General features: G+C 39.1%; 1 protein-coding gene across 2 annotated transcripts in view; it reads right to left on the reverse strand.

The window, feature by feature from the left end:
- Window positions 1-2,683: 2,683 nt before the first annotated feature.
- ero1a (endoplasmic reticulum oxidoreductase 1 alpha) overlaps window positions 2,684-20,422 on the reverse strand; it is a 37,920-nt gene continuing 20,181 nt past the window's right edge. Inside the window, exons 6-16 of one of the 2 annotated variants that reach the window (XM_048538113.2) lie at window positions 19,208-19,281; window positions 18,107-18,227; window positions 17,946-17,992; window positions 14,663-14,692; window positions 14,109-14,135; window positions 13,823-13,915; window positions 11,407-11,653; window positions 10,424-10,493; window positions 4,199-4,285; window positions 3,978-4,111; window positions 2,684-3,180 (exon numbers count right to left, since the gene is read on the reverse strand). In XM_048538113.2, the coding sequence (XP_048394070.1) occupies window positions 3,120-3,180; window positions 3,978-4,111; window positions 4,199-4,285; window positions 10,424-10,493; window positions 11,407-11,653; window positions 13,823-13,915; window positions 14,109-14,135; window positions 14,663-14,692; window positions 17,946-17,992; window positions 18,107-18,227; window positions 19,208-19,281 (991 nt within the window). In that variant the 3' untranslated portion in view covers window positions 2,684-3,119. The remainder of the gene's footprint in view (window positions 3,181-3,977; window positions 4,112-4,198; window positions 4,286-10,423; window positions 10,494-11,406; window positions 11,654-13,822; window positions 13,916-14,108; window positions 14,136-14,662; window positions 14,693-17,945; window positions 17,993-18,106; window positions 18,228-19,207; window positions 19,282-20,422) is intronic. The other variant, XM_048538115.2, reaches the window with a different exon arrangement.

Raw genomic sequence — 20,422 nt, forward strand, 5'->3', positions numbered from 1 at the left:
GTGTTATTATTTAACAGGCAAATTGTTAGTAAGGAAATGAAGTTCACCATGCAGTAGCTCCATACGAGTATAAAAACACTAAGTGGGTCATAAAAAAAATTCAATTAAATCGGTAACTTTAATTCCAATACCATTTAGTTTTAGATTTTATTGTCCTGTGTACCAGGAGTGAGTCAGTATCTTTTAACAAAAATGGATGCTGCAACAAGATTCCCTGAGACAGTGCCAATCCTTCAGAAGATACAGATTACCCAAAGAAGTATTTGATCACTGTTCAATGTCAGGCGAGGAGAGCAGGCAAAGAAGTGTCAGATGGAATACAAGGTTAGAAGATATGAGGTTGTGCACTTTGGGAGGAAGAGCTGAGGCTTAGACTATTTTGTAAAACAGTGAATGGCTTTGGATGCCTGAAGTACAAAGGCACTTAGAAGTCCTATTTCAGGATTCTCTTCAGCTTAACATGCAGGTTCAGTTGGCAGTAAGGAAAGCAAATGCAATGTTTGCATTCATTTCAAGAAGGCCAGAATGCAAGAGCAAAGATGTACTGCTGAGGCTATACAAGGCTCTGATCAGAATGCATTTGCAATATTGAGCAATTTTAGGCCCCGTATCTAAGGAAGGATGTGCTGGCATTAGAGGGGCTCCAGGGGATGAAGGGGTTGTCACATGAGAAGCAGTAGAACACTCTGTCTGTATTTGATGGAGTTTCGGAGGAGGAGGGGGAATCTGATTGAAACTTACAGAATAAGGACAGATCTAGATTGGGTGGACTTGGAGAAGAGGTTTCCACTAGTAGGAGAGACTAGGACCTGACGACATAACCTCAGAGCAAACGAAGGACCCTTTAGAACTTCAGGAGTTGGGATGACATTTTGAGGTCAAAGAACATATTGGTGAGGCCTCTTCTGCAGTACTATGCACAATTCTGGTCATCCTACTACAGGAAGGATACTAATAAATTAGAGGGGGTTCAGAACACATTTACCAGGATGTTGCTGGGAATGGAAGGTTGGAGTTAAAAACATAGCCTGGATAAGCCCAAAAACTTTTTCCCCTGGATCATAGGAGTTTCAGGGATGACCTTTTGAGGTTTATCAAATCATGAGGGCCATAGATAAGGTGAATAGAGAGGGTCTTTTCCCTAGGTTGGGGGGAGTTCAAAACTAGGAGGACATATTTTTAAGGTGAGAGGAGAAAGACTTAAAAAAAGGATATGAGGGGTAACTTTTGTTTTACATAACATTTCATATATGGAATGAACTAATAAATGAAGTGGTGGATGCTGGTACAGCTAAAACATTTAAAATATTTGTATAAGTACATAAATTGGAAAGGTTTGGAGGAATATGAACCAAACACAGGCAAGTGGGATTAGTTTGGTTTGGGAAACATGGTCGGCATGGACAAGATGAATCAAAGGGTCTGTTCCCATGCTGTATGACTGTATGACAATGTAATTCCCATGCAACAGTTTCAAGTTGTAAATCTCACCACATATCTTAAGTCACACAATATTTAAACAAAACCATTAAGGAGTTTTCGTTGGCAATGATGTATTCTGACTGTTTGTAGAATAAGTTAGAGTACAACAAAGTCATGCTTTTTCTAATTTTCACAATCTTTAAACTTTCCTCAACAATGATGCTTTTCACATTCAAATGCTTTGAAAATATTAGAATGCTAATTCAATTTTATATTTCAATAGGATGCATAATACTTTCACTTCTGACAGCTTGGTTTGAATCCACAAATGTAGCCAGTTCAGCAAGTTTCTTTTGTGCGCAAGAATCTCAAATAATGAAGCTTGAGGTAATGCAGACCACACTTCATGGTGTTCAACATCAACTTAGACTAAGAGGATGCCTTCTGTGAAAATTGACTGTACTAGTACAATATTTCCAAAGGAGAGCCACAGAGTCAGAATAATACAGCACAGAAACAGGTCCACCTCATCTGCACTGACTAGACATCCCAATCTGACCTAGTCCCATTTGCTAGCCTCTATCCCTCTAAACTCTTCCTGTTCATACACCCATCCAGGTGGTTTTTAAATGTTGTAATTGTACCTGCCTCCACCACTTCCTATGGTAGTTCATTCCATACACGCACCACTCTCTGCATGAAAAAGTTACTCAAGTCCTTTTTAAATCTTTTCCCTCTCACCTTAAACCCATGACCTCTAGTTTTGGACTCCACCCTAGGAAAGAGACTTTTGCTATTCACCCTATCCACGCCCCTCATGATTTTATAAAGGTCACCCCTCAGCCTCCAATGCTCTGGGGAAAGGAGTTGCAGCCTATTCAAGCTTCTCCTTAGAGCTCAACCCCTCTACCCAACAACTTCCTTGTAAATCTTTTCTGCACCCTCTCCAGTTTATCAACATCCTTCCTTTAGAAGGATGACCAGAATTGGACGCAGCATTCTAATAGTGGCCTCACTAATGTCCTATACAGCCTTAACATGACCTCCCAACTCCTATGCTGACTGTACTGACCAATGAAGACAAGCGTACCAATACCACCTTCCCCACCCTGTCTACCTGCAACTCCACTTTCAAGGAACAGTGCATCTGCACTTGTTGAGCAAAAGCAGAGGATGCTTTATCCTCCACTTTCAGAAGACAAAATGCTGAGGTTAGCAAAGTTACTATAATTTTCTAATTGTGTTTCACCAACAATAACCAGATTGAAATTTATGACCAAGTTGCGTTTTTAATAACTCAAATCAAAAAAAAGTTTGCAAACAGTGCATTTTTGTAAACTCAACATGAGCTTAAAAATCAGTAACATTTCACCCGTGTAAACATTTGGAATCAAATATCTGCAACACATTTGCCAATATTTAGATTAGAATATTTAGCAGTTGAAAGGTACAGAACAATCAGTGATATTCCCTCCGTATACTAAGCTATTTTACAGCACAACATGGCTCAACTTCAATTCATTTTGACATTCAGCAAAATTTGAGCAGCTGCTCAGGAGTGATCAGAGTGTTTTTTAAAAGATTACAGCCTTTAGCTGGCGGATTAAATACATTTCTTTGTTGCAAAAAATTATGTGATATTAATGAGGGGATAAAAATGTCCTTTGACTTAACAACTAAGGAGCAGTTTGAAGTCATTATTGCACAGCTTCCAGTAACTCTGTGAAGTTCTGAAGCTCCCAGATACTTGTGGAAATTCTGTAACAAAAGAAAATGATTTCTGTTATGCTCCAGTGGTGAAATGACCTTGTCAGACTAACATTCAATAGTCAAGGATTAGAAAAATATTCGAATACAAAAGGAAAACTTGCTGTCCGCTGGTGTCAGAAAACTTTTCTAAATTATGTTGCAAATGATTTATAATCCCAGACTCTTGGATTGCAGCAGAAATGAAGAATGGAATTTCTGACCCCCAACTTAAATCCCATGGATTGGTAATTGACGTGGGTACCTATTTACATCAAGCACAGCACTGTCACGGAATTTTCCCCAGGCAGAAGAAAAATATAAATTAATAGCTTGCCACTCTCGCCAGAGAGTGACTTTTTATATAAAACAAAAAAAAACTGTGGATGCTGGAGATCTACAACAAAAACAAATTCTAATGAAGTCACTGGACTCAATGTTAACTCTGCTTTATCCCCATAGATGCTGCCAGACCTGCAGTGCTTCACCAGCAATTTGTTTTTGGAGCAAATTCTTATGTTCTTGTTGATAAATAACTAACAGTGTTGACCCTATTTTTGCTGGTAAGTAGTCATGTGCTTTACACAGCAGGATAAAGGAGACACTGCAGTCTCCATTATTCTGCTTCCAACTTCTGACATCCAAATGGGAGAACAGGCTCGAGAAACTGTTTAGTCCCTCCATTTCTTCTACAATGCGTCATTCCATAACTAACTCTCCCAAAATAAAACATTTCAGTAAACCTCACACAATAAATTAATTCCAACATCAATGTATAGATCAGCATTAAAAAAGTTGTAAAAACTCACCTTCCGAAAGCATTAAGGAGTGCAACAGTATCTTGACGCTTTAGATGGAATCTTTGAGATGGACCAGAGTCTGGTAAGTTTTTTATTTGTTTCTCTGAGAACAGGATTTTCAAAGCAGTACCCAATCCCTGTGTCTTTGGATTATAGTAATATATTAATATCTTGTCAGGCATGAGGCAGTTTTAAAATACTTTTTTTTGCGGGAGATGCCTAATACTGACCTGAAGCTTGCCCCAGAGTCTACATTTAAAGCAACCAACACAATCCATTATTCTTGAAATGTTTTTGAAATGCAGACGAAATTCTTCCTACAATAGAAAAGAAATACAGGCTTTATTTTCTTATTATACCATTAAATCCAAAAATCAGGTTCTGTCACCTTTCAGGCCACAATCCATTCATTGAGAATGGACAGACTTTAACCAACGCTACTCTGAAGCCAGGGGTACAGACATGTGAAAAGAGGAATTGTTACCAAATTCACCCTACCATTCTGTAATATTTCATCTCCATTGCACACGAATTAGTCTCATTAATGCTGTGCAGGGCTCTGGACTTTGAAAACAAATCTTACTGCAACTTTATTGTATGTCAAATTCATTTTGTTCAAAGCACAGGGGTCCTCTCCACAAATTCCTGTTACAAAGCTTCAAAGTAACCACAAAAACCCTTGCGTAACCGGACTTGTTTACAAATACACCCAGTCAAAAATAAAATTAGATAAAAATGTGAAAAAATGTTCAGTTTGTGTTGTTTGGTGCCATCATGCTAAATGGTATTTATTTCAAACAGAACTAAACTCAAAACTGAATATCCAGGAGAGCATTTTGGGTCATCAGTAGAATTGTAGTCAACCACAATTTGTAACCTGATGGCCCAGCATATCCTACATTAACATTACCATCAAGTAAAGGGAAATTAATCCCAGTTTAGTGAAGAGTGCATGAGAGCATGCCAGGAGCAGCACCAGCCATGCCAAAAAAATGAGATGTCAACCTGTGGAGCCACAACACAAAATTACTTGCATGCCAAGACAACAGAAGCAACATGCAATAAACAGAGCCAAGAAATCCCACGACCAAAGGAGTAGATCCAAGCCCTAGTCTGCTGTGATGTGGAATTCACGTGCAGAACCCGAAATAGTGTAAACAGTAATTGCATTTATTGAGTGGAAATTTTATTGCAATTCTTTTGCAGTTGTTTATTAACAGTGTGTTAATTTATATTAATAACTACAGGTATTCTACGTGCTAAAATAAACAAAGCTGTTTGCTCACCTCAGAACCGTATGATGGTGACGCTGTGTACACCACATATGCTACGTAGCCAAGAGAGGGCATTAGTAATTTATTCACTCTTTTGATGGCAGTTGTTTATGCATATTTGCTGTCTATTGTTGTATACTTTAGTCAGGTTGATATTTTGTGCAGATGAAATGTAAGAGTTAGTTTGCACCAACGTGCCCAAGTGATCAATCATAATTTCTTTCTGGATTTATACTTAATCAAGTTCATGAAGCTAAACCCATGCTCACAGTCAGCACTTGATGCCTGAAATGTTGCACCCAGTGTCTAGGCGAATGGACATTTCTGGTCATTTCTTAAAACATATCTACCAAATTACTGAATGTGTGGTATCAGTGAATCATCCCCAATTACCTCAATTGTATATTTCTCCTTGTTTAATTAACAAATATATCATATCTAAACTGCTGTTTCTTAAACTAAAAGAGTCAGAGCTGCTTTTATTAGGCAATAGTGATCATGAACACCTAAAATGCAATCTGTAATGTCATCAATGCAGTCAAACTTTTCTTGTGTATTTCATGCTACAGCGTGAATTCCTGAGACATGTCATAGAGTCATGCAGCAATGAAATAAGCCCTTCGCTCCAATTAGCCCATACTGAACATAATTCCAAACTAAACTAATCCCACCTGCCTGCTGTTGGACCATATCCCTCAAAACCTTTCCTGTTCATGAACTTATTCAAGTATCCTAAATGTTGTAACTGTGCCCACATCCACCACTTCCTCGGGAAGTTCACTCCACACGCAAAGCACCCTCTGTGTTAAAACAAAAGTTGCCCCTCAGGTCTGCGGACATTGCAGCTTCAGCTGGGAAACAGGCAAGCATCAAATTCCTAACATTTGTCAGCATTCTTGGGAATTTTGGTTGAAGAATGTGCTGCCTCTAAAATTGCCTCATTTCAGTTCTTTTGCAGCAGGCCACCCTCTTCTCTGGTTGCCTCTGCTGGGATTACCATGCTGGCTCCCAGCAACTGGGCAAAAAGAGCCTCAGGTTGGTACCCCTTACCCTGTGGCTTTTACAGATGTACCACAGAAAGCACCCTCTCCGGATGCATCACAGCTTGATATGACAACTACTCTGCCCAAGACCGCAAGAAATTACAGGGAGTTGAGAACGCGGCACAGTCCATCACACAAACCAGACTTCCTTCTATTCGTGGGATAGTAGGAACCGCCAATGCAGGAAAATCTGTGAGAACAAGGTGTGGAGCTGGATGAACACAGCAGGCCAAGCAGCATCGGAGGAACAGGAAAGCTGACGTTTCGGGTCTGAAGAGACTCGACCTGAAACATCGGCTTTCCTGCTCCTCTGATGCTGCTTGGCCTGCTGTGTATATCCAGCTCCACACCTTGTTATCTTCCTTCTATTCATTCTGTCGATACTTCAGGAAAGCAGTCAACAAAATCAAAAGACGTCTCCCACCCCAGTTATATTGTCTTCCATTAGGCAGAAGATATAAAAGTTTGAAAACTTGATCAAGAGATTAGATTAGATTCCCTACAGTGTGGAAACAGGCCCTTCGGTCCAACAAGTCCACACCACCCCTTGAAGCATCCCACCCAGACCCATCCCCCTATAGCCCACACACCCCTGGACACGACGGGCAACTTAGCATGGCCGATCCACCTAGCCTGCACATCTTTGGACAGTGGGAGGAAACCGGAGCACCCGGAGGAAACCCACGCAGACACGGGGAGAATGTGCAAACTCCACATAGACAGTCACCCAAGGCTGGAATCGAACCCGGGTGAGGCTGCAGTGCTAGCCACTGAGCCACCGTGCCACCCATCAAGAACAGCTTCTTCCCACTGTTACCATACGTATGAACAGACCTCTTACTTTACAGTTTATCTCTCTCTGCACCTTCTCTGTAGCAGTAATGCTATATTCTGTTCTGTTACCCTGATGTACTTTTGTATGGTATGCATTGTCTGCATAGCATGCAAAACAATGCTTTTTACTGTATCTCAGTACATGGCAATAATAAAATCCAATCAAATCTTCATTCTCTGTATCATAAGTAGTGGTTTCCTCTAAATCTTCTTCCCAGCTGGACAAGCTTCTGAGGACCATTCATGACAGTCACTTCCAGAACTGGAAGCCAATATCACGATTGGCTTTCTGACACTGATCGCCAGGCACGACCATGTAGTTCACAGGGAATATTGTTCATAGACCGTTTGAACCCAAGATGGTGGAAGTAATTGGCAATTGCATCTTCTGCCACCAACACCTTCTTAATCATCATGTTACAGTTGTATAGGACTTTGGTTCAGCCACATTTGGAATACTGTGTACAGTTCTGGTCGCCACATTACCAAAAGGATGTGGATGCGTTGGACAGGGTGCAGAGGAGGCTCACCAGGATGTTGCCTGGTATGGAGGGTGCTAGCTATGAAGAGAGGTTGAGTAGATTAGGATTATTTTCATTAGAAAGATGGAGATTGAGGGGGAAACTGGTGGAGGTCTACAAAATCATGAGGCATATAGACAAGGTGGATAGCAAGAAGCTTTTTCCCAGAGTGGGGGACTCAATTACTAGGGGTCATGAGTTCAAAAAGTGAGAGGAGGAAAGTTTATCGGAGATATGCATGGAAAGTTCTTTACGCAGAGGGTGGTGGGTGCCTGGAATGCGTTGCCAGCAAAGGTAGTAGATGCAGACAAGATAGTGCCTTTTATGATGTATCTGGACAGGTACATGGATGGGCAGGGAGCAAAGGGATACAGGCCCTTAGAAAATAGATAACAGGTTTAGACAGAGGATCTCGATTGGCGCAGGCTTGGAGGACTGAAGGGCCTGTTCCTGTGCTGTAATTTTCTTTGTTCTTTGTTCTTTATTCTTACCATGGACAGGATCTCTAGAACAATTGGGCTCTCCTATCAGCTGCCATTAGTAGTTAATTTTTGGTTCCTGATCGCTCAGATTCATTGACTTAGCTTGACTGTGGCATGGGGAAGCAATAATGTTAGTTGAACACTGGAGACCAACAATATCAGGGTCCACTTCCCAGAATCACCCCTAAAAAAAAATGTGCAGTAAGTCATTGTCTTCTTTGTTGACAGATTGCCTGCTTGACAAACAATATCGTCATAATCTGCTCCATCTCTTGCAGCACTTCACAATGGCTCTCGCCATTGAATTAGATAGAATGCTGTGAAGTTGCAGCATGTTTGCAGTCAGTCAATCTAAAATTTGCTTGAAAAGGTTAGGCTTTCAAATGAAATGTAGGTATGTCAAACAACCAAATTAACTTTTAAAAATGTGGAGTTACAAAATTTAATCAGAATTTTTAAAATTAATCATTCCTCATCCAATAATGTCATATTTCTTTTATTTTTTTTATTTCTATACTCAATTTAGCCATAAATTAAATGGTATAATTGATGCTTACTGGTTCAGACAAGGTCATTCATTAATGATTCTTTAATGTCATCTCTTAGATTCTCTGGAAGGGGTGATAGTGTTTTTGCTTTTTAAGTTAAAGTAGATGGCTGCCAATTTTCATTTACCACCAGTAGCAAAATCCAACCAAATTTCTAAATTATACCATCGATTTTGTCATTAAATTAACATTCTGTGTGCAAAATTAACTCAGGTGCTTCTTTTAGAATCAGGATAGTCTGGATAGGATAAAGTACTTCTGACTGATATGTGAAATCATTAATACAATAAAACATTATCACAAAGATTTCACTAGAAATTATGGAATTATTCAATTGTCAGATTGGATTATAATTGAAACAGCTGTTTTTGAACAAACAACACTTGTCTGACAATCCAATTCGCTAATGTTCATATATCTGTACTTTCAGCAAATGTCAGAAAGTAATCAGCAACGGAAATCTCAAGTTGGTCCAAAATTATATTTCCTTCTTTTCCCTGTATTTGTACTTTGAGACCAACTGCATAAACCTAAGGATATCATGGCCAAAATAGGGTAATTCAACATTGATCAGAATTGGAATTTGGGATCTTCCAGTGCTCAGTGCCACACCATATTGTGGATTTAGCTCTGTACCAACAAGGCAGCTGACCCTTTTTTAAATTTAAACTCAGCAATTAACTCCACGTAATTTCATTGAAAAATGCACCTAATTTATTGGCTTTTGATAGGATGCAATAACATCCAATATGACATAAATACTGTCACATTCTTCCCCTTCCACCATTTGCTGCATAATGAATGGCATGCAGGGTTCCATAGAGAAGCTTTTCATACAGGTGGACAAACATGAGGCCAGAAGAACTCAGCAAGCCAGGCAACATCTGGGCTAAAGGAGAAGTCAACTTTTTGGAAATTACCTCTTGAAGCAGGGTAATACCCAAAAAGTTGACTTCTCCTTTCCTCCACATGATGCCTAGCTTGCTGTATTCTCCTAGCCTGCTGTTTGTCTACCTTGGATTCCAGCATCTGCAGTTTTTTTGTCCCTAACCAAGGTTTTGATAGAACCTTGATCAGCAATATGCAATTTTCACTGGTAATAGTTGGGAATTTAGTAGTTATAATATGTTGTTTGAGTGTGTGTATCAAAATCCCAAGTAATTATTGAATTTCTGTTGGTTCTGTGAACAAATAGCTAAAAGCTCACGAATTTGCTGTTGTTCTGCCTGAAGGTAGGTCATTGGCTCATTGCCTGTTGATGCTTCATGCTGAGCTTTTTCAAGGCATGTTTTTCAGTAGGAAGTTCCCATTGTTGTCCACTCCCAGAGAGAGGGGCAAGGAGGTCAGTCACAGTCTGTCTCATCTGAAACAGGAATCAAATCCATGCTCCTGGTATTATTCTGAATCACACGCTAGGTGTTTTAACCAAACTGTGCTAAATGGCCTGACACTCTGCTGTAACTAGATAGCTACTGTAATCTTATTCAATGGTAGAGAACTGCTGAAACAATCCAAAATATGGATCAGTAAAGAGACATTATATTGGTTTGTGCTGTAAATTTATAGAGGAAACTTTTTTGAGCAAAGTGTATAATATAGTGAATTCTGTTTAACTCAAGCTGCTAAGGAGCTTATGTAGTTAGTGCATTACCTACAATGGCTTGTCATCAGAAAATGCACCTGCATCAAATGAACCATGGCTTACAATTGACCCTTCGTCTCTAAGCATAAAACATTTTCAGCATATTGTTACCTTGAGATTTTCAGCTTCCTTTCTTTCCCCAGCAAACAAGGAATGTTCATCAAAGGGAAAGGGAAATGATCTAGAATAGAACACTGTTATTATTTGGAAATCCATTACTGAGTAACAATGGAAATGTAATTTGAAATGTATTGTACATTATTAGCTTTCTCTGAATTTACTTGGTTACAGAAAATATGGATTCAAAGAGTAACAACTATATACATATCTATTTTGATAAGGTACTACATCAAAGACTTATTAGAATGATTCAGGTACTTAGTATTAGCAGGACATATAGTCATATAGATAGTGAAATGACAGTGACACCAAAAGGAGTACATGAATAGAGGATTTCTCGGACTTGGGAATGTGTCTAGGGGTCTGCACTAAGACTTATGTTACTATCATTATAAAGGCTAGCTAGTATTTTTGAAATTTAATATTAATAAATTAAGGGACATCAATTTTTCATTCACAACACTGAAGAAAACAGAGGAGCCAAAGAGGTCGAATAACTGAATTTGGATTAAAAGTTTTCAGACTATCTGCTGCAACCCATTTGACAGGTTCTGCTTTTAAAAAAATTCAGATTAGGCAAAGCCTTATGTATGTAACTGACCCCGAATTAAGAACATCACACTTAGAATTTTTCTGCAAGTTATCAGCTCTGAACTGAGAAGGATTTCTTTCGGGATAATGGGATTTGCAGGGTGCTTTGTTGATTTATCCCTTTAATCAAACTTGTCGTCATCATCATCATCAGAATTACAAACTAGAAGACAGGACTAACATGGTCCAGTTTCTTACAATTGTGATTACAACCAACCAATTTCTTTGACAAAGTTTTCACAAGACTGCTTGAAGCAACGGGCACAATCAGGTTTTCTTTAAAACCAAAGAGCAATAAGGCAGCTATTACTGATCATTTAAAACAGAACCTTCTACAAAGCTAGTTAAAAATCTAAGGTTGATTTTAACAAACAATTGCTTACTTGGCCAACTGAAGAATTTCCAGAAGAAGTTCTTTATTTTTTGTATCCTGTGCGTTGTTTCCTGTGTAAAGTTGGAAGGCAGGACGCTCAACGTAAGGCAACACCTTAGCTAAGGCCCTCAACTCTATGAGGTACAAGAAATAAAGATTTTGGAGTCTCCGAGGTCCTTCTCCATTGGTAATCTGTGCATCAAATCGCTGCTTAAATTCTGTGATGTTGTGTCCCCACTTTCTTTCGTACCAAGTATCTGTGGAAAAAAAGTTTATTCTACATTAGCTTGGATTACTTTGAATTCACGTGATCCCCTTGTATTAGGATACTAAGAAAACATTAAAACAAATACAATTTTAACTCATTCATAGAACAGCAACGTCAATGAATTAGCAAAATGGGCATTATGAACAATTTTTAAACAATAGCAATAAATTATTTACTGACACATGCGGTCAACGTATGTTAGCTAGTTGAGCAGTATGGAAGACCAGTGTGATAGATGATTCAGACTTATAAAATAACATGGTTAACTTTTGTATTGTAATGTTCTGCTCGGTCTTCCATGATTAATAAAAGCTCTAAATACTTAAATGCGGAAAACGCTTAGGCATGAAGAAAATAGAAACAGTTTCAATGCCAGTTCTTCATCCAGAACAAAAAAAACCTGTCGTAAACTTTACTAACACTAAATTTAATTGTCACCACCTCTATTTATAAGTACTATTTTGCTTGAATTACAGAAGCAATTATAAATCATGACCTGCTGGTCCTAATCACTCTCTGGCCTGGAATATATCATACTCTTGCATCAGTAATCTTTCCTGTTTCCATTTGTTTCTAATGTACAAGTTACTTGGTCACTTTACTTTTGTACTTTCCAATCCCCAGCTTTCAATTGGCTGAAATTGATCTATTCAGCTAATACTTTTCTTTTGAAATTGTTATTTTCAAAACTGACAATGTCAGAGAAGGTCATTGAAACAAAAACTTTTTCTTTTCTTAAGATAGCTTTCAATAAATAAATCAGAGAGAGGAATAGATCAACCATTTGTGATTGTGGGACAGAGTGAAGGAGAATGCAGGGCAATTAGAGTGTGAAAGCTAAAGTTCTGATTTAAGATTTAACATAATAACTGTTACACAATACCAGTGAAACATCTCACAGCACTTCACAGGAGCATGATGAAACAAAACTCTGACATCTGTTCGGGGATGTGAAGGATAGGTGATCAAAAGCTTGATTGAAAGGTAGATTTCAAGGTTCTGAGAGAGAGGCAGAGGGTTTTAAAAAAAACAAGGAAGAGAATTTGCAGGCACACAGCCACCAATTTGGAGTAGTTAAAATCAGGGAAGCACAAAAGATCAAAATTGAATGACATTGGAGGTGTCAAAGGATTCTTCGATTGAAGCTAGGTTACAAAGATAAGAGTGAAACTATGAATGGAATGGAAAGTAATGAGACTTTGAAAGTCAAGGCATTACTCAACTGCAAGACTCATTGCAGATCAGTGAACACAGACATGGTGAACTAGCCTTAATGATGAGAGTCCTCGATCAAGGGTGGAAAATGGAAAGCCAGTCAAGAGAGCATTGAAATAGACAAGTTAAAGGCATAGATGAGAATTTCAACAAACGAGCTGAGGGAGAGCGGACTCCAATAATGAAGGAGGCAGTCTTGGAGGAGTGCATTTGTCTCAGTAGCTCAGTCATATGCAACGTCAAGGTTGTGAATGGTCTGGCTCGGCCTCAGACCACAGCTAGGTGGAGACCAAAGGCAGTGAGTTCAATGTGCTTAAGGGCATTTTTGTCCCATAGAGGTATTGGATATCAGACCACAGTGTGGCAAATCAGAGACATTATGAGGCTGAGGTTGGTGTCTTCTGGGTACATGTGGAATCCGATGGTGTTTTCACATTATAACACCAAGGACAGATGAAAAATAGGAATGAGCCAAAGAGTGGCACTTCAGAGGTAACACTCTAAAAAAGTGGAAAGAAATCATTCCAGATGATTCTCTGGCTCTAACTAGGTAGGCAAATATTAAACTAGATAAGGCTGGATGAAAATCACTCTCCAGAACAGAAACAAAGTTGCTGGAAAAGCTCAGCAGCTCTGGCAACTGTGAAGAAGAAAACAAAGTTAACATTTCGGGCCGGTGACCATTCCTCAGGTGTAGTTTGATCACTGTTCGTGTCAAAGTGGTCAGTTTTATTTGATTCCAGTTGTTTCAGGGGCATAAGTAAAATGAAATAGATTTACTCACTATCATAGTGCAAGGTGTGGAAAAAAATGAAACACTGAATGGTCAAGGAGGATCTACATTGCCAGTAGAACATTCAGCATTTAGTAGATTGTTATTACTGATCACGAGAATGTTGGAAAACAGATGGAAGGGAACAGTAATGACTTTCTACACACCCACCTTGTAATAGATATCGTGCACTAAGATGTATATTGATGCTTGTATGCAGACCGGAAACTGCTCGATAGAATGATCTCTTCTCTAAACACAATCCTGAAACAGAAAGTTTGTTCCATTCTTTGATAATAATTGGTATATATTGATACATATTGAATACTTGTCAAACACAGGGCTTCAACATTAGTTGTTTCTATGAAATCAGACAGACACAGTTCTATCTGATAACATATGACCATTATTGGACGCTAAGCAGTCAACTAAATGGAGACTAAGAAAATGCAGTTACCTTGCAGCCAGCTATAGAAGGCTCCACCTATTTGAGAAAACAAAAATGGAATCTTAGGTAAAATTCTTAGATGTGGTTTTCATTTTTATGATGAGTACAAGTTCAGGCATTTAAGCCAAAGCAAGACTTAAGATTCTACTTGTATTCTGTATTTTTAAGTCTAGCTTTATTCAAAGAAATGGACAAAAAGTTTCTATTATTCTTTGCACCCTTAACCCATCCAACAAAAGAAATTTTTTAAATGGTTAAGTAAATTCTTTACAGGAAATGGGATTCCATAAATGAATGGAATTAACTTTGTTGTCAATGCTAGTGAACGTTTAAACAGCACAGGCGATCCAGTGAAATTCTCTACTGTGATGACACTAAACGATCAACCATTCTGTGTACCTGCAGGAAGAAATTCTAAGAGGATTGTTGAGAGTTGCATAACATCTCACTTTTCCTGAATAAACTGTAATGAAGTTGTTGATAGCAATACTAGATTTTAAGCTGGCAGTTGATAACATGTTGCTAAAACATCAAAAAGCTTGCAATATTGTAAACACACTTACTTTGGTAAAACAGATCTGTGATTTTAATACCTGTAAATAACAGATTTGTTTTGCTGATTTGTTTTTAAATCTCTTGGTTCTTTTGTCATTTCACATTGTTTTGCCGTCAACTAAATGCATGTTAAAAGCTACAACAGTCAATATTGAAGACAGCTGAAAAATCATTAATCATAAATAAGGACAAGTGAAATTACATCATCCACACAATGAAATGCATATACTGCAGTTTGAGGTAGATTGTCGCTTTTTTTGGTGATTCTAAAAAGGTGTTGCTGTGGTACCCAGGGTAAGCATTTCACTGCAATGTAAAAACAGGCTTCTACCGCAGATCCAAGCTAACAGCTGCATCATCCCATAGCGGAGCAACAGAAATTACCTTCATCACCTGCAAAAGGCAAATGTACCAATTCAAAAGACTGTTAAAAATGACTAATTTCCTCATATTGCAACATTAAATAAATCTAAATACAAACAAGAAAGTAATTTTCACTTCATCTGTAGATTTGTAGAGCAATATTTGCATGCAATTAAAAAGGCATCTTTTCTGTTCAGTCAAAAGATGTAGGCTCGATCAGCATATATTGTCTATACTAATGGACCTAGGAAGAGTGGTGGTGAGCTACCTTCTCAAACTGCTACATTCCTTGACATATAGATATACCCACAGTGTAGTCAGGGAGAGTGTTTAAGAATCTTTATCCAGTGACAATGAAGGAAAAATAATAGTTCTGACTCAGGATGGTGTAAGGCTGAGAGGTGTAATTGCATGTGATTGTGTTCCCATTCACCTGCTGCCCTATCCTTCTAGATGGTAGAGGTTGTGGATTTGGAAGGTGCTATCTAAGAAGCTTTGAGTTCTTCGGTGCAACTTGTAGATGTATACACAGCTACCACTGTTCCTTTTACTTGGATGGTGTCAAGCATCTTCAGTGTTATTGGAGCTGAACCCATCCAGGCAAGCAGGGAGTATTCCATCACACTTCTGACTGGTGTCTCGTTGATGTGCTTTTGGGGAGTCAAGACGGGAGTTATTTCCCCAGAGAGTTTCCAACTTCTGACCAGCTCATGGCCACATTGACATGGTTGGTACAATCCACTTTCCAGTCAATGGTAACCCCAGGAGTTGATAATGGAGGTGTCAGTGATGATAATACAACTGAATATTAAGGGGTGGTGGTTAGCCTTCCTCTTGTTGGAGACTGCTATTGTGTGGCAAAAACATTACTTGCCACTCGTCAGTCCAGGCCCAAATATAGTCCCAGTCTTGCTCCAACGGACATAAACTGCTTTAGCAACTGAGTTGCCACAAATGGCACTGAACATTGATTGCTGATGTTTGCACAATAGCCTCATCATGAAGAGTTGGGTGAGCCTAGAATAGTAATCTGAGGAATTTAGAGGCGTGGATTCAAGTTACACCTGTCTCAGAAGTGTGTAATAATATCTGATGAGAGAGAGAGTGAGAGTGAGAGTGAGAGTGAGAGTGAGAGTGAGAGTGAGAGTGAGAGTGAGAGTGAGAGTGAGAGTGAGAGTGAGAGTGAGAGTGAGAGTGAGAGTGAGAGTGAGAGAGTGAGAGAGTGAGTGAGAGACACTTTTGTGGTGCAGTGAGTGTGTCCCTTCCTCTAAGCCAGGCATCTCAGGTTCAAGTCCTTTCTGATCCAGAGGTGTGTCATCACACCTCTGAGCAGGTTGATCAGAAAATATCTACTGTGAGCACCAAGTTTCTTTGTATTGTAGCTTCTAAAAGTTGACACCTTATTTTTAAAGTATGCCTGGTGTTGCTCCTGGCATGCCTGCTTGCACTCTTCATTGAATCAGAGTGGATCTCCAACTTGATGGTGATAGTGGAGTAAGAAAATGTTATAAAAGATTACAGATTATGGCTGAGCACAATCTGTTGCACTTCATGGATGCCCAATCAAGTTGTTAGTTCTGTTCAAAATCAGTCCCACATTTAGCATAGTAGTGGTGCTACATAAGACAATGGAGGGTTTCTCCAGAGAACATGGATCTTGAGTTTCCACAAGGACGGTGCAGAAGTCACTCTGCCAATACTGTCACAGTCTGATGCATCTGCTACAAGTAAACTGGTGAGGATACAGTCAAGTAAGGTTCTCCATCTACCACAGACCTAGGCATAGCCCCTATATCCTTTAGGTCTCAGTCAGAGCAGAATTTAGGTTTCACTTCCTCAAGATCCTAAAACTGTTCTAACTACCAATCAGTATGACACCAGACTGGATTCTTTTTTACCATTCCACAGGCCCTCTCAAGCCTATATACAATAAAAAGCAAACTTTAATATCAGTCCTCTTGTTCTGCATTCAAATTCTTCAGATTACACAGCAGCAAAGAAGTGTCCATGAAGACCAGTGGGACCACATGATCATCTACATTCTGTCAATCTGAAAAACCTTCATCAAACTTAATTGGTTCTATATCCATCAATACCCCTGCCTAAATTCTCTCAATCTCTTCTTAAATGCCATATAATCCTGCATCACAGTGAAGGCATCATTGCAAATTTCCACTATCTTAAGAGAAAACATCTTTTTAGATTTACCTCAAATCTGATCTATTTCTAACCTTAATATTATTCTGTGTTATTCTAGATTTCCACCACCAGAAGATATGGGTTCTCCGTATGTGGCCTACTCTATTACTGGTTAAATTTAAATCCCAGAGACTTGAGGAGTTACAAGTTTATGTAGTCTGCTTTCATAATATGAATTGTTAAATTCTGGTGAACCTGTACCATGCCACTGCCAAAGAAATATATCTTTCCTGAGGTCTGTGCCCAAAATTAAATGCAATTTAAATGGGAATCATTACTTCCTCATTTTAGAGTCCATCTACCTTCCCTTGAAATGGACAGTCACATTCCTAAATACCTTTTACACCTGTGCACTAACTTTCAGGAATTTCAGCACATCAGCATCCGAATGTGTGTGCACCTTCATAGTTCCCAGACACCCAACATCATGAACATTACTTCCTCGGCTCTAAAATAAGAAAACTCATCAACCCAGGATAGATTAACATTTTGTTATTTGTCCTCAATTAAAAGTGGAATCAACTTAATTGGATAGTTGCAATCAGTTTTGTGAAATGAATCCCCTTTTCTCAATATAATATACATGTTATAAATCATGGTCTTGCTAAGTAAGTTTGGTAATATATATTTTACAGTTGATCGATGAGAAATATCTTAACCAAAATAGTTACTGGAGTTATCCAAAACGATTGTTCTGAATACACAAGAAAAGTCATAGTGTTAACTCACCTCTGCCAGGAAGCAATGTGTTGAATGGTCTTCTAATGGAGTTTGGCCTACAGTGTGGAGAGAAATAAATAGTTGTTATCTTTACATTATATACAGTTTAATGATTGACTATAGTTTGTTAAAGAACTGAGAGCACTTTGATCTATTGACAGATTACCTACTTGAAACAGTTTTCTTCATAGATACTGTTCCAGATTTTCCATGCTTCTGGACCTTTATAGCCTGTGTAACGTTCAGGGTTGAGAAGCAGATCTACATATTCAGCATCTGGAGAGTGTTCATCTGAGGGACAAAATTGTATTCCATTCAAGAATTTACTTTTCTTCAACATCAGTGCAATTTCCCTCAAGAGCTAGTTGGCATTGGACAATGTGCAAACCAACAGATTCCAAATCCTTCAGTTCTGAAGAATCATGTTTGACTTGAAACATGAACATTGTTTCTCCCCACAGATGCTGCCAGACCTATTGAGTTTCTCCAGCATTCTCTGTTTTTATTTATAACTATAACAAGGTGGAGGCAATGGTGAAATGGTTTTATTGCTGGGCAGTTAATCCAGAGACCCGGAGACCTGGGTTTGAATCCTGCCATGGCAGATGGTGGAATTTGAAATCAGTATTGAATTCAATAAATATCTGGAATTAAGAATCTAATGATGACAATTAATCCATTATCGATTGCTGGGAAAAACCCATCCGGTTCACTAACATGTTTTAGAGAAGGAAACTGCCATCCTTACCCGGTCTGACTACATGTGACTCCAGACCCACAGCAACATGGTTGACTCTTAACTGCCCTGTGGGTAATTAAGGATGGACAATAAATGCTGCCTACCAGCGATGCCCTCATCCCGTGAATGAATAAAGAAAACAAGACATGAAGGATATGTATCTCCACTGTAAAACAGTCTTAAGACAACTTCTCACACTCAAACAAAATGAGGCTTCTGACTTTTATCATCAGAAAGGATTTCTAGCCTATAGAGAGTGGTGGGGAATTAGTGGCTATGAATGGTTACAGCTAAGAATAGGTAATATGATCTGCAGCATCCAATCCAGTTCTGAGTAAATTACTGAGACCTGATGTGAATGCTCTCAGTCATGCTAGCTAACTACATTAAAAACTTTACTATGTTCATTATTTAAATTGTAAATACTTTATGATGTCAGTGTATCATACAAAAAGCAATGGTATCAGACCATGCTGTGTAAATGCATAATAAATACAAACACTTATTTCAAAGGTTAATGATAAGGTCTCACCATCAACTTCACAGAAGTTGTCTGTAGAGTCATCATGTCTGGTCCAGTCCAATACTGCTTGTTTTGTTTCTTCACTAAAATGATCAAAATTTTTAAAAACTGATTAAGTAGTAATCACTCAATGAAGATAACAGCCCCCATTATAAGTAAATTGTGAGCTTTGTGGAAGCATGTATTGAAACAGATGGCAAGTCATCTGCTATTCTGTAGCATGTGGCCCAAGAGATTTTAACACACAGGCCTCATCACATGCCTTCTGAGTCCTGTCTGAGATTTCGGCTGGTGGGTAGGAGCGGGATTTTGGATATCAGGAAACTGCTGCGTGGGACCCAAAACAAGGTGCCCTGACACTCAGATAATAGAGAAGGATGTCAGGAGGAAATGGTGGTCAGAAATGTGGGAGAAAAGCATGGAGCAGGAGAGTTCCAACATTTAGGAGAGGTGACAGCCTAGTGGTATTAACATGAGGCTACAAATCCAGAAACTCAGCTAATATTCTAGGAACCCTGGTTTGAATCCCATCACAGCAGATGGTGGAATTTGGATTCAATTAAAAAGAAAATCTGGAATTAAGAACCCACTGATGACCATAAAACCATTTTGATTTTCAGGAAAATCCATCTGGTTCGCTTAATGTCCTTCAGGGAAGGAAATCCACCATCCTCACCTGGTTGGGCCTACATGTGACTCCAGACCCACAGCAATGGGGTTGACTCTCAATTACCCTCAAATGGCCTAGCAAGCCCCTCAGTTGTACCAGTCACTACAAAGTCTCAAGGAAATGAAACTGTACGGATTACAAAGAAACAAAGAAACCTACAGCACAGGAACAGGCCCTTCGGCCCTCCAAGCCTGCGCCTATCAAGATCCTCTGTCTAACCTGTCATCTATTTTCTAACGGTCTGTGTCCATTTGCTCCCTGCCCATCCATGTACCTGTCCAAATGTATCTTAAAAGACGCTAACGTGTCTGCGTCGATTACCTGGCATCGACCTGGGCACTGGAAAAGACAACAGCAGAAACAGGTTGACCCTGCAAAGTTCACCTCACTAACATCTGGGGGTTAGTGTCAAAATTGACAGAGTGTCTCCCAGACTAGTCAAACAATAGTCTGACATTGTCTGTCAGTGTGACTATGTCCCAGACACCACCATTCCTGGGTATATCCTGTCCCACAGCAAAACTGATCCAGCAGAGGTGGTGACACAGTGGTAA

The sequence above is a fragment of the Stegostoma tigrinum genome, chromosome 10, assembly GCF_030684315.1.
Source record: "Stegostoma tigrinum isolate sSteTig4 chromosome 10, sSteTig4.hap1, whole genome shotgun sequence".
NCBI classification, from domain to species: domain Eukaryota; kingdom Metazoa; phylum Chordata; class Chondrichthyes; order Orectolobiformes; family Stegostomatidae; genus Stegostoma; species Stegostoma tigrinum.